The sequence below is a fragment of the Haliotis asinina genome, chromosome 1 (genome assembly GCF_037392515.1).
Source record: "Haliotis asinina isolate JCU_RB_2024 chromosome 1, JCU_Hal_asi_v2, whole genome shotgun sequence".
Classification (NCBI taxonomy): domain Eukaryota; kingdom Metazoa; phylum Mollusca; class Gastropoda; order Lepetellida; family Haliotidae; genus Haliotis; species Haliotis asinina.
Genome location: NC_090280.1, coordinates 36,640,127 through 36,654,072, shown reverse-complemented (window position 1 = coordinate 36,654,072; position 13,946 = coordinate 36,640,127). Strand labels below are relative to the sequence as shown.

The 13,946-nt window shown below is 41.3% G+C and overlaps 2 protein-coding genes across 2 annotated transcripts; one reads left to right on the top strand and one right to left on the bottom strand.

The window, feature by feature from the left end:
- Nucleotides 1-318: 318 nt before the first annotated feature.
- LOC137272274 (uncharacterized) lies at nucleotides 319-3,591 on the bottom strand. The gene is made up of 4 exons (XM_067804638.1): nucleotides 3,555-3,591; nucleotides 2,886-3,164; nucleotides 1,971-2,216; nucleotides 319-761 (listed from the first exon to the last, which is right to left on the bottom strand). Exons 1-4 carry the CDS (start codon nucleotides 3,589-3,591, stop codon nucleotides 319-321), a joined length of 1,005 nt encoding a protein of 334 aa, XP_067660739.1.
- A 5,270-nt stretch (nucleotides 3,592-8,861) lies between these two features.
- LOC137272265 (uncharacterized) lies at nucleotides 8,862-12,403 on the top strand. The gene is made up of 3 exons (XM_067804628.1): nucleotides 8,862-8,904; nucleotides 9,593-9,886; nucleotides 12,156-12,403. Exons 1-3 carry the CDS (start codon nucleotides 8,862-8,864, stop codon nucleotides 12,401-12,403), a joined length of 585 nt encoding a protein of 194 aa, XP_067660729.1.
- Nucleotides 12,404-13,946: the final 1,543 nt, after the last annotated feature.

Sequence of the window (13,946 nt, the reverse complement as noted above, 5' to 3'; positions counted from 1 at the left end):
AATGGGGAATGAAACTAAGAGAGATGTGACGTTTCTAATGTGTTACTTGTGCCCACCCACTCCCCCACCCCCCAAAATCTCCACCCAAAAAACGAAAGATAAGGCAAACGAAACCGTGGATACACACGCCGTGGATAGAAAAGGAAAGAACTAAACAAAAACATTAGTATATCATACATGTTCGCCTTTGCATGGTTCAGGGGCGATGTGGTAGCCTAATGGTTCAAGTGTCCACTTGTCATGCAGGAATTATGGAGAGAGTCATAACTTCGTGTCGCCAGTTCAACCCCCAAGGGTCACAGTTGGAGTCTTGCATATTTAAAATCCCTTCATTCCATCATCATCATCATCATCATCATCATCATCATCATCATCGAAATCACCATCTGACAGAGCTGAGTCGCTTGAACACCGTCCAAACGTGCTCAGCTCCATGTTCGTGGCGGGAGCGTGTTGGTCTTGCTCCATCGCTGTAGCTAAAGCATCTAAGGCACCAAACCCACGACCTTCTCTTCCCCAACCATGTACATGAGATCGTTCATCAGCTGCGTCATCTGGAGGGGCAGGTGCAGAGGTCATGTTAGAACACTGCTTTTCAGAAAGTGATTTTAGATATCTCCTCAACCCTATCACGCAGGTTAGAATGATGAGAGTTGTGAAAAATCCTGACACAAAGATCCCCGCAATTACAATTGCTCGTTGATTTAAGCCAGAGCCCTTCTCATATCGCCCTGTCCTGACGTTCTCTGTTTTACAACTGCCTGCAAAGATAACATAAGCTTTACCCACTTCTGAGTATACAGTGATCACATAAAACTACATATTGCATGATATGAAGCCATTAAAAAGGTTCTGTGTTCCACGACTGATCAAGAAAGGATTACAAGTCTTGCTTGAATCAGAAGGACATTACATGATTGCAAAGCCTTTCTGATGCATGGGCACATGAAATCACAAGTGTTTTTGTTTTGTTTTCGTTTTGTTAACTAGATGCTTAAATTTATACCAACGTTAAGCGGGTCCTTGTTCTCCTTTTGGAGCATAAGCATCCAGTGGTGGGTTATAGGATCGCCGCCACTGCTGAGGAAATATATCCCTACTGTGCACGTGTCAATATCCATTAGACATATTCATGGTTTCAGTGGGGAAGTAATGGCCTAACACGTGTCTTTGGAAGTTGTGAGTAATAAACATGTCGATGTGATTTAGTTTACTATCTGCGTGGTTTCATATGAGCCTAATTGCGATACGGAAACCAGATGCGCTGCAAGTTTGAGATCTGTCCTTCTGTACAGCGTATGACTGCCTGGTTTGTTTGTTGGTTCACTCGCACCCAGCAATGTTACGGAGGTACGGCGGCTGTCTGTAAATAATCGAATCTGGACCAGAACATTCAGTTATCAGAGCATGAGCATCGATAATCCCATCGCAATTAGAACACAATGACATGCGTCAACCAACACAGAGCGTCTGACCACCCGATCCCATTAGTCGCCTCTTTCGAGAAGCATGTGCTAACTGAAGAGTAAACTCCAATCGTCACGGTTATATATACAACCTATGGAGCAGAAGATATATAATGGTGTGAAAAAACAAAAACATTGAAGGACAAATTCATAGAGTATCAAGCTTTTGCTAACCATAAATACCATGTGTGTATCTTGTAAGACATGATTCCTAAGCTTCAAATGTAGTATGTTGTTGGCGGTCTATAGCCTGTTTTTTTATATTGTATTGTCCAAATAGTACTATTAGTTTTAAGCTTTGATGCTTGCATTAATCTAAATTCTACTTGTTTTACTGTCCTTTGTCGACATTTTTATACTATACATACATTCCATTTCAATGTCAAATGCGTTATCGTCACGATATGGCTGAAACATTGCCGATATGACGTTAAATATTAACTCACTCACTCACTTAAGCTTCAAGTGCAAGAAATTACTCCACAAAAAGATATCATTACTCACATGGAATAGTTAGAATGTATTCGCCACAGGTGAACACCAAGTCGGAAGGAGTGCTGGTCACTGTGATTTGAACCGTTATGTTTTTCGTCTTAAGGACTGTATCATTAGCAAGTTCGGCGCCTTCAGGCACCAGCTTCAGATGGACCCGTTCTGAACAGTAATATCCTATGACGTGAACAGCAAGATCACCCCTATCACACAGAGAGGAATTGTTCGCGGCGTCTGTCAGGAGGCATGACGGTTCCTCTGCAACGAGATATTCTGGTTTTCGGAATCAATATGCACATCTTTATGTTACGTTTAATATTGCAAGACTGGGTGGGATAGCCTAGTGGTTTAGGCGTTTGTTTGTCACGCAGAACACCCGGGGTTGATTCCCCACACGATTAAAATGTGTGGAGTCTTTTTCAGATGCCACCTTTCGTGATATTGTTGGAGTATTACTAAACATGGCTTTAAACTGAGCTCATTGCTGACTAAGTCGCTCACTCATTTTGCTTCAATGTGTGAAACCCACTTCTGGTGCCCCCCGTGTGACATTGCCGGAATCCTTCTAAAAGTACACTCACTCACTCTAGCTCTCACTCATTCACTACCACCCGCACTAATTCCAGCGCTCACTTCAACGCTGACTCGAACGCTCAAACACTCACTCTAAGACTCACTCTAAGACTCACTCTCTTACTCTAAGACTTTCACACTTACTCTAGAACATGTCCTGCCACTCATTCTAACTCTCGAAACCACGGTGTAACACTCATACTAACGATGACACTAACACTATCAGTAATGCCGTAAGTTTACACTCGCCCTAATGCTCTAACACACGCTTTAACACATCTAACACCCACTTCAATACCATTCAGTCATCCCTTGTCTTTCAGTTACTACTAGTGTTTCATGATATGAACTTACTGACAACGGTGAGGTTACAGGATGACCCTTGGCATGACCACTTCCCTGCATGTGCTGGTTGTGCTGCAGGTATGGTGAGGATGCTGTGTGTCTGGTTGATGGTCAACGCCCTGTAGTCGCCTAGTGATGTACAGGATGAACGTGATACATTACAGGCAGCAGCAGTGTCACCTTGCGATCCTGTATATCCATGTGACGTTACAATACTGGGTTGGATGCACGTCAGATTGACAGGAGAACCGAGATACCCAAAGCTAGGGCAGATCAGTTCAGACGCACCTGTTACAAATATATGTGTTAAGTGTCTACTTTACCCTTAGTGGTTTTACTAAATGAGATAGAAAACATTATCAACACTTCAGTACATAACTTAGTTTTGGGATATAACACGGCATTGAAACTCAAGAAAAGTTTGTATACGAAATGTTAATGGATACAAAAAATACGTATACTCGTGTAATTGGATACAACAAGCTCATACTCACCAGTCAATCATTAAATAATCGCGTGTTTAAATACAACGCTTGCTTGACAAACATCAAGCCGTATCAATCATTGCATAAATGTACATTGACATATTCAAGTAAATGTATCGCCGTGTGAATCAGAGAAACATATGAATCAAACTTAAGACATCAGTACACAAGTGTTTGTTTGGATATAACACACCTTTGCCAAACAAATTGATGGTTGTGTCAATATACATTAATATGTGAATAGAAACGTGCACCTAACGTATCAATCAGTATAAACGCGTGTGTGTGATTATAAGATTTGGTTCCTATACTACTGTATAAATCATTACAAAAATCGTCAATGTGAATGTAACCATGTCTTAACAAACATCATGGCATGGCAAACATCATCAGCATACACTCGAGTATACACATGAGTATAAGTATAACATATGGCTGATGTACTCCGTTTAAATGCATAAATATATCGTGAGTCTGGATGTAACATTAATCCGGTAAACAATTTGACGCTAACATCGAACGTTATATACTCGGGTAAATAAATAATGACAGTTACTTACATAAGCTAGGGTATGACCCAGTAAAAATCACGCGTAAGGATATACATTTATACGAACAGAATGACCAATCAACCGTTACCTACTCACGTGTATGAATATAGTTTCAGGTTTATGCACTCGGTTTAAACCATCAGATACCTGCATGTTGGATATAATAAGAGGTTGGTAATAAATACATCTCCGATAACTTCTCGTTCAATACAAAACACCCACGTGCACTAGAATGACGTTCTGTATATATTATTTGCCCTCTATCTTGCATTAATCTGGACACTCCCGGAAAATGCCGAGCTTTGGAGAAAGTCGAACCGGATTGGGTTCAATACGTAATCTGGGATGCAATACGGAATATGACCGCGTCATCCGTATTGCACCCCTGCTTTTCTATTCAAAGGGGTATATGATTAAAACATCTGGTGAATGAATCATCACGTATTATTGCCTATTGCCTCATACCAAAGTGCGATACCAGCTGATTTGTAGGCACTGAAAGAGACGAAGCATATCCACACTCGTTGACTAGCTGGGAAGACCCAAGTTAAAATTGGTCCTCAGTAACCAAGGTGTCGGAAGTGGCCACTAACAGGATCGGGTGGTCAGATATGCAGACTTTGTTGACACAATGTATCGTATCCCACCTGCATAGATCGACAGTCATGCCGTTGTCCGCGGGTCCAGAATCTATAAGTACAGACTGCCGCCATACAGCTGCAATATCGCTGGGTGCAGCGTTAAGCAACACGCACGAAAAACAAAACCACACGTACTTCAATTATCAGCTTCAGAACATCAACACATACTGTTATGCACTGATATCAGAAAAAGCAGCAACAGCGGACACACAGGACGCCCAGTAGTGGAGTCCATCGTCTGTCGATTGTAAGATGGTGGCTCTATCATCCGTATGCTTCTTGTGAGGAACTCGAAGAAGTAATTTCCATCTGAAACATTAAGTATACGGTGTATTCGAACTCAAATGCTGAGACAAGCCGTTCGCCACCGGTATTGTTCAAGTCGTGATTGCAGTAGGAGGTGTCAGGTGTCGTGCATGTCTCATCTCCCAGTAGATCGATGTGGTTGTTGCATGTCGCTCAGGGTCTTAGTCGGTACTGTGCCAGCGTTGCATATCTTGCACATATGAGCATGACGTTAAACGAAGAATTTTCAATGGAACATCGATCGGATACGAATAACGACATCCATTTCATGTAACATGACCTTACTTTCAACATAAGAGTTGATACAGTTTTCAATTAATCATATATGTGAACACCCAAACATATACACATTCGTATAAGCATATGCAGACATGGACATACACTTGAGAATGCACAACTGTCTGGTACAGGACTGAGAAGACTTGAGCCAAGTACACAAATTAAGCGCTATTTACCTACCTCTTACTGACATAAAATATCAGGTTTGTGGTTGAATATCATTAATACATGAAACACGTATTTCTTATTCCTTGTTTCATACATCTAAAAGAGTCCCAGTATATTAGAGGTAAGTGTTTCCTGGTATCAATTAGTAAATACACGTTAATTCGACATTCTTTGTGTGGCAGCGCTGTAGCATGTGAGTACGTGCGCGCGTGGGTGCGTGCGTGCGTGCGTGAGTGAGTGAGTGAGTGGGTGAGTGAGTGAGTCACAGCCAGTCAGTCAGTCAGTCAGTCCGTCAGTCAGACACTCAGTCACTCGGTCAAATAGTCACTGAGGCAGTCAGCCAGTCCGTCAGTCACAGTCAGTCAGTGAATCACTCATTCACTCAGTCCGTCAGTCCGTCAGTCCGTCCGTCCGTCAACCAGTCACTGTGTGCCTGCTTGTCTGCCTTTCTGCTAATTGGTACATACTTCCACCTTCACTAATTTCTGACATATGAATGTTGCCGCTTGTTAGTTTCACACAAAGTTACTCAAGGGAAACTCGATATGGGTAGAAAGCATGCTATCGGATCATTGTTACATAATCAAATCAACAGACAATTAACTCAATGAGCAAACTGTGACGCCACAATGGTGAAAAGCAGCGCACCATTCCCGTTGTCGTTTCCTGGTGGATGGCTAATGGATGAATGATATGTTTGCAAGCATCTCCATCACCTTTCAGACTTGATTAATGCTGATACTTTTTAAAACAAAACCTATATTAATGCCTCACTTTTGTAAAAATATCATCAAAAACAAGAACTAGTTTGAACATCGTGCCATGAGTTGCTCCATTGCTGAGGTAAGTATGCATGTATAATACTTTTCTTTCTAGTACGTCATGAACGTCATGTGGTCACGTAGTCATGTGCCACGTTCGACATTATTCCAGCAATATCGTAGCGGGGAACACCAGAAATGGGTTCCATACACTGTACATATGTGGGACATCGAAGGTCTCCGACGTAACGAGCGAACGCCTGTACAGCTGAGAAGAGGTGAGATGATATGGGGTTTAACGTCGTACTTACGAATATGTCACTTAAACAACTACGTGCATGCATGTGTATGTGTGACTGCATGTACTAGCCCAGACTTAAGCTGGTTGTACATCGCTAGCTCACTGAGATACTATGCCACAACTAAGCATGAACATGCTACTCAGACACATTATTAAGACTCCGAGTCAATCAGTCTGTGTTGTACCCATTACTGCCGAGCGTTAGGCGGGGACCAGCTAGTGACATAATTTAGCGTATTTTGGTATGATGCGATCAGGGATCGAACCTGGACCTTACGCTTTCCTGGCGGACCTTCTAACCACTATCTGACAATTGAATCGTCACACAATATTGCTTATTACCGTCTACGATCACAGCTGGGAACGATTTGAACGGAGCTGCCTGATAGTAGTGGTTAATGAATGGTCGGACTGAAAATGGGCAATGTATATAGGTTTGGGGAAAAGTCGATAATCGCGTGCTTGCTTAAGGGTTCAGCGATTCCTGATGCGGTTCGAAAGTTGGAAGGTAATAATGACGAATATTCGATCAGTTAAAGCATATTGAATGTTCAAAGTTGAAAGTGCAATCCATTAAAGAGGTTCATAATAGTTGATGTACGAAGAATTCAAGGTTCGAATGTTTCTGATATAGAATGTACAATCGCTCAATGGGTAGTAGCTTTATGATGGCGAATGTACATGTAAAATAAGTGAAAGGGTGGGTGCTTACAGATAGATTAGGTTTGATAGGCAAAGCAGTGGTAGGTTCATGCTGGTATCTGTAAGGCAATCTGAATATGACATGAATAAATATCGAGGTCAAACACACAGAAATGGGATCAAACTGGATAACCCACTATACCATCCAGGCATCAGAAAAAAAACTGCACTCCTAGGATATTTTATTACAAACAGAAAAGGAATACCAGGGATATTTTCAAATAACGGCATGTGATGGTCATCCGGTCTCCTCACTGTTTAGGGTGAAGAAGGAATGTGGAATGTGGACAGGAACCCAGTCCCCCTGTCCGTCGCGGTCGACCAATTTGCAGCTTAGTTTCGTAATTAGACCATTGGCGAGAAACTTTATTCGTTCCGCATCTTTGCCCCTTTAAGTGGCATTTAGAAGCTGGTGTGATGAAGAGCAGCACCTTTTATGGATAGAAAACTTATTCCCTACATTATTTATTGGAGTGGACGGAGACGTTTCGGTGTACATCCTAACAATGTTATTATTTTCTTCAAAAACAGAGATCTGAGAATTTCAAGAAGCAGAGTCCCTAGTATGGTGATCAGTTGTTAGCAATCTATAGACCATTTTTATATTGTATTGTCCTTCTATAGATAAACTGTTTTAGGTCTGATTACTAGTTCTACATTCCTTTCTGTAATATTCTAGTTGTTTTACTGTCCTTTGTCGACAGGTTTTTATAATACACATATGTTCCATTTCAGTGTTATGTTCCCGTCACGATAGGCTGAAATACTGCCGATGTGACGTTAAATATCAATTCACTCACTCACTCACTCACTCACTCACTCACTCACAAAACTGATCAGGCACCCGTGAATGGCCATCCCCTTGTCGTGGGTGCTGGGTAACGCTGAGAGCCGTACACGCCCGATGTGACGTTAAATATTAACTCACTCACTCAATTGAAGAAACAGAAGTTGTTGAAATATGTACATGCCACATGTTCACGTATATATTCTATGTGTATAGATCATATATAAAGGTATGACAGCTGTTCCCATGCTGACGTGTAGACGTTTACAAGGTGAGTCAAGTGTCAGTTTACCTCTGTCAAACGTTTCTATTTGTAGTATTATTATGACAACATGAAGTATTAATTATCTAAGTATTAGGAGAGCTGTGTAATGTATAGTGTATGTATAGAAAAAACCGTTCGTCTATAAATCGTATCGTATTGTCCCAGTATGAAGTACGGTGACCAGCGTCAGCGTGTGATCGATGCTATATGCCTGGGACATAACATGACAAGCAGCTCGGCGCTTGTGTATGCTGGAGAAGATGACACCACAACAAACGACAAATTCTGAAGCAACATTCATATATAAATGTTGTTTCTTTTTATTATGTTATGTGTAAAGCAAGTACTCCATGGACGAGCTTTAAGTGATTGGTCTTAGTTGTTTGCAAACTGTATGTGTATTGTTTTTACATTGTATTGTTGTTAAGCTCACTCACTCACTCACTACAGCAAATAAAAATACTGTATAGCTGAAGATAAATACATTTCATCTATTTGTTATTAAAGTATACTGTTCTATCGTCACTCTATGGCTGGATTACTGTCGATGTGACGTTGAATTTTTTGCTCACTCATTAAATCGGCAAATGGTGACTTAAAATAGTTTGAGACAATGTATTGTTTTCATGTTTTAGGAACCTGTTTAAAGTATACTATTCTACCATTTTAGCATTATCGACGCATACATGTGCCGTTCGTAAATGTGCGGATCGTTCGTCTGGTTGAAGATGCATTGAGTATGCAGGCTCTGCTCCTATTGCTCTTGATAAAATCAGTTTCAGGTACGTACACAGATCTTCTTGTAAAGAAAAGATGTGCTAGAATAGTCTCAAAAGTGTCCGCTCGTCACACTAATTCCCTACATCTCTACAATGTGTGCAGCCCATTATTGGTGACAACTCCAATCCCCCACCCCCACCCCCACCCCCACCCCTAAACCCTCCTAGATAATGCTGAATGCGGGGTAGAGCTATATTTACTCACTCACTCAGTCAGTCAGTGAAATATCGCTCGGTTTTCTGTCGTTCGACTTGGTTTCTCTGATTTGTCTGTCGAATCACTTCTACCTCGTGCTTTACCAATTGTGTCTATCCGTTCACCCAGGAAGACACACTTTAAATCTTCCGTTATAAGCCATACAGCTTAAAGAATGAAAATGCGCGATTCATCTGTTGTACACATACGTTTTTCATAAGGACTGACTGCGTATTTCGTTCGGCTTCGAGCCGACCAGTCCTTGCTATGTACCTATTAATTCCGAGCGCCAGACCCGTGAAGGTCCCGGGGTATAATAGGCATTCAGCAACCCATGCTTGCCATAAAAGATCGATGCTGATGCTGTTGATGACGGGGTTTTTCTGGTCCAGACTCGATTACTTACAGACCACCGTCATACAGCTCGAAATATTGCTGATTGTGGCGTACACCTAAACACACTGACTCAATGGATGATTGCATATATGTCTACAGGTACGTCGGTTCTCACCTGCCCAGATCAGACAGAGGTAGGCTCTGAAGCCACCATCACTTGTATTGCACCCGACACAGCGGACAAGCATGGCTACTCTACGCCAAATAGGGAGGTGGCAGCTATCTGTGAGTTAAAAGCCTCATCATGTCAGCTCCTCGGCCACTACTCAGCAGCAGTTGTCAATGACACCTGTAGCGTTTTGACCATTCCTAGAGCGACAATATCTGATGCTGGAGTGTGGCGATGTGCAGTTCCACCTTCGCCACTGTTGACTTGCCACATGGTCGTCTACAGTAAGTATCACTGGTAAGACACTGACTGTTTTATTTTGTTTCGTTTAATGGGTCACTCAGCAGTCACTCGTCTTCATGTCTGCGGACTTAAATAATCGAGTCTGGGCCAGATTATCCAGTGATTTACACCTTGAACACCGTGTAACGCAAAGGGCTAACGATGACAAGCATCGACAGACTCTGACCATGAAATCCCCTGTGTTTAGTCTCACCACAATCATAAAGAGTTCTTGAAGATCAGCTGTAACGCCGATCACGGGTCGCGTATACAAGTATACAGTGAGAAAAGCAGATACCAGCTCACTACAAACTTGTTTGATTCAATGTGTAATAATGATCAGAAGGTTTCACTCGCCCCAATGTATATTCTGCTGACGAATGAATAGTTAAGGTAATACATAACTAAGGTACTGTCTTTCGCTGATTGTATGGAATATAGGTATGGTTTTAATCAACGGTAAACATTATCTCCGCTCATTATGCTTGACATATTGCTGGTCCGATGTTGAATTGTCTCTCACTCTGTAAAGCGCTCACAGAGCGACTCAAGGCAATATGCATATACATGTACCTGCTTGTGGCGCTCCATTTGTGCTTCTTTAATTAGTGATGACAGGCACCAGACGCCCGAAGCAAACCTGACTGTCGTCAACAGCTCGAATGTCGTACTCTTACTGGCATTCTCACATCTGGCTGAAATATTGTCTATGTGGCGCTAAAAATATATCTGTCAAGTACTCCATGAACCCCTGGAATGTGTGTGTGTGTTTGAAGGACTCCTTTCATGTATTGAATTAAGGATTATGCATCAAACAACCAATGTATATTTGACTGGCTTCTACAACCCAGAAGTCGTACTCTTCAAGGCATTCTTGCGTCATGACTGTGTGTAAACATTGCTGGTGTGACGTTAAATTACAGCTTTCTCACACTGAACCAGTCTTATGTGTCTTATGCAACACAAGATGCATACATAAAAATTGTTTTGTCTGTTTGTCTTTTTATTTGATATGACTCCTACACGCTGTCATAGGTGTGCTGAGGAGAGGTGAAGCAGGCGGGGGTGTGGGGTGAGTTGGGGTGAGGTGGGCAAGTTGAGGTGCTATGAGGTGGGGTTGGGTTGACGCGTGAGGGGTATGTGTGGAGGAGTGGGGAGAGGGAGTGGCGTTGTGTTTTTGGTGAGGTGTGGGGTGGAGGGGAGGGGGCTGTGATGCTTTCTGAGTTGAGGTCTGAAGCATTTTGTACTTTGAAGATTTTCTTACACACAGAGTTGTTATTGCATAGTGAGTTGAGGTGAGATGAGGTGAGGTCGGAATATAACGTTAGAGTCAACTGCTTTTTCCATGCACGTGTGTGTGGCCGATTGTACATAGGCAGGAATATGAAGGATTGGCAATGCTAGGTCACTGAGACATCATGTTTCACGAAGGTAACAGAGAGATGCCAATGCAATTCATTAGTAAGACTCAGTTCTTGTATCATCACCTTAAGATCGAGCACAAAAAATGCCATTTTGTACGTCTTCGGACAGATACTGTTTCAACTAGACCAGTAAAGGTCTATGCTTCTATATATTAAAGAATGAGGTACAAGCTGTGCAAAATGCTGGTTTTAACTTCCAACTCAAAAGCAGAAGGAATAGTTTTCATGTGAACTAAATGGTTTCTTGAAGTCGCTACCGCTGTCTTTTCGTCAGCTTAGGGATTTTTCTACCCAACGGTGGGTGAGTGAGTTCAATTCTACACCGCAGGTAGAAATATCTGTGCAATATTACGACGGAACACCATGGATGGGCTTCTCACAATGTACCCATGTGGAAAGTGAATCCATTATCTGCCAGGCTAACCCACCACCTCTGTCCCCAACGGGCAGCACTGAGAAAATAAAATCGGATATTGTCCTGGTTTATTCTTAGTTCTAGTTTATTACCAATAACAAGCGTCGTTATACGTGCTTTCATTTTCTCCATTCTTGACCAGGTCGAATAAGTACAAAATGATTGATATTAGAGTGGTATAACCTTCCTCACCATTAACGGATGTGCTTTTCCCTGTGTATGCATCGTATCACCTTCAAGAATGAGACAAGAATGAGTGCACCATCTCGTACACGACTGGCAAATATTTTACTTCATAATGAAAAAATGAAAGCAATTGCAAAATGTTAAGCAGCCCTGATCCAGTGGGGATGTGTAATGTTCATAAATCTGTACACATTTATTGATCTAGTACATTTATCGATCTGATATAACTCAATGATTGTGTTACAGATACTTGGACTGGTGTTCTTCAAGACACCACATCATCTACGATGGGGAAGGAACGACCACGTCATACCTCAACTGGCATTGCACTTCCTGTAATTATTTGGACAATTATTCTAATAATCATAATAATCACGACGGTGGTGTTGTATAGAAATCGGTACGATTTCCAATGTTTTCGGAAACAATCAACACAGAGTGCTGGTGACTCGGGATATAAGGGTGTGGAGAGGAGCAAGCCAATTTCAGCGTAATTGAGATACCTTTTGTGGGAAATGTTAAACTTGAAACAGTATCGAACACAATGGAGAGGAGCCATATTTAAAGGTTAATAAGTCACATTTGAAACGTGAGACCAGAATTTACAAAGATTACACATTAAGACTTGTTGGTGTATCTCAAGAATAATTCACACCAGCTCCATCAGAATGCTTATATATAAATGCAGGCTGTGTGCATGGCCATGGCGTGGTTTCACCATTTGATTGTTGAAAACCAGTGAGGTCCAAACATACATTTTAATGCTATTTTAATAATTTTCTTAACGGTTGTAAAATGTGACGAGAACATGCAAAGTTCAGTTTGAATGATATTATCAAATGAATGCATCAACCAGTTATTCTTGTTTTTGTTTGTTTGTTTTGGCTTTTTTGTGTTTTTTGTTTGTTTGTTGTTGTTTTGGGGTTTTTTGTGTGTATGTGTGTGTTTCCCATGTTTTAGGAAACACGTGGCGCCATTCCTTTGCGTATTCCATCTATGTAGCTTCTCTCCGCCATTGCAATGAATAGTATATGTTTTGATGGATACCCAGGACACCATTCACTCTCAGTGTAGTAGCATGATATATTTAGCATATAAATCGTCACATACAGTTTTCATGTTATTTCTTTGTTTACTGGCTTTGTTTTGACAGAGAAAACCACAATAAATATTTCAGGCAAAAGATTATTGAGGAGCCCCATATCAAACCAACAGCGTAATAGCTGTTATCTTCATCTAAACACTTTTAGAAAAATAACACTGCAGTTGTTAAATCTAACGTTGGGAGATATACATGTATTCTTTGATAATACAATGAAAAACATGGTAACAAATGCAATGCAGCTGACTATTTATAATATCTTTGGGGAAAAACCATCCTCCACGGTCGAAATGAAGAATAGTCGTCTTTTCGTTGTTTTGTCGAAATGTCAGTTTTTGTGCCTCGGTGTTAAAATACCCCCTTTAATCTATAACTAGTGTGCTATCAGTATGCAATACCTGTATTTTAAGTCAGAGGTTTATGCTATTCATGGATGTGGTGCACAGATTTATTAAGTCAAAGGTTTATGTTATTCATTGATGTGCTTATTTAAGTCAAAGGCTTATGATGTGCTGCACACATGCATATGCGGTAAAGTTTGGTCATATTAAATGCTGAAACATTCGCTTTCGTTATTTCACGTGTGAAGACAAAAATAGTTCTAGGTATATTCATTGGATATTGAAGTCCCGTCAGTCGCCTCTTGCGACACGCTGGGGTCGCTGAAGATGAGTCGTAACCCTGATCTTCGCGGGTGCTGCTAGCAGAGGTCATCATTTGGGACCACATCGATTGGTCAGGTGCGCTGACTTGGCTGACATATCTCATCGTATCCCAAATGGGTAGATCGATTTACAACAAACAAAAACAAAAAGAAAGACAAAAAACTATGATACGCACAACTTTGCTTACAGCGTAAAGAAGCATGGTCATCTATCAGACTCATACAAACGAATAAAGGAACACATGGAAGTACAAGACTTACTCTATTCCTT

Coding starts and splice junctions, on each gene's coding strand:
- LOC137272274 (XM_067804638.1), bottom strand. CDS start 3,591: ATGTATATTGACACAACCATCAATTTGTTTGGCAAAG. Junction 3,165..3,554: donor CATCAATTTGTTTGGCAAAG/GTGTGTTATATC, acceptor TATTTGTAACAG/GTGCGTCTGAACTGATCTGC. Junction 2,217..2,885: donor CTGTAACCTCACCGTTGTCA/GTAAGTTCATAT, acceptor ATCTCGTTGCAG/AGGAACCGTCATGCCTCCTG.
- LOC137272265 (XM_067804628.1), top strand. CDS start 8,862: ATGCAGGCTCTGCTCCTATTGCTCTTGATAAAATCAGTTTCAG. Junction 8,905..9,592: donor CTTGATAAAATCAGTTTCAG/GTACGTACACAG, acceptor ATATGTCTACAG/GTACGTCGGTTCTCACCTGC. Junction 9,887..12,155: donor TTGCCACATGGTCGTCTACA/GTAAGTATCACT, acceptor ATTGTGTTACAG/ATACTTGGACTGGTGTTCTT.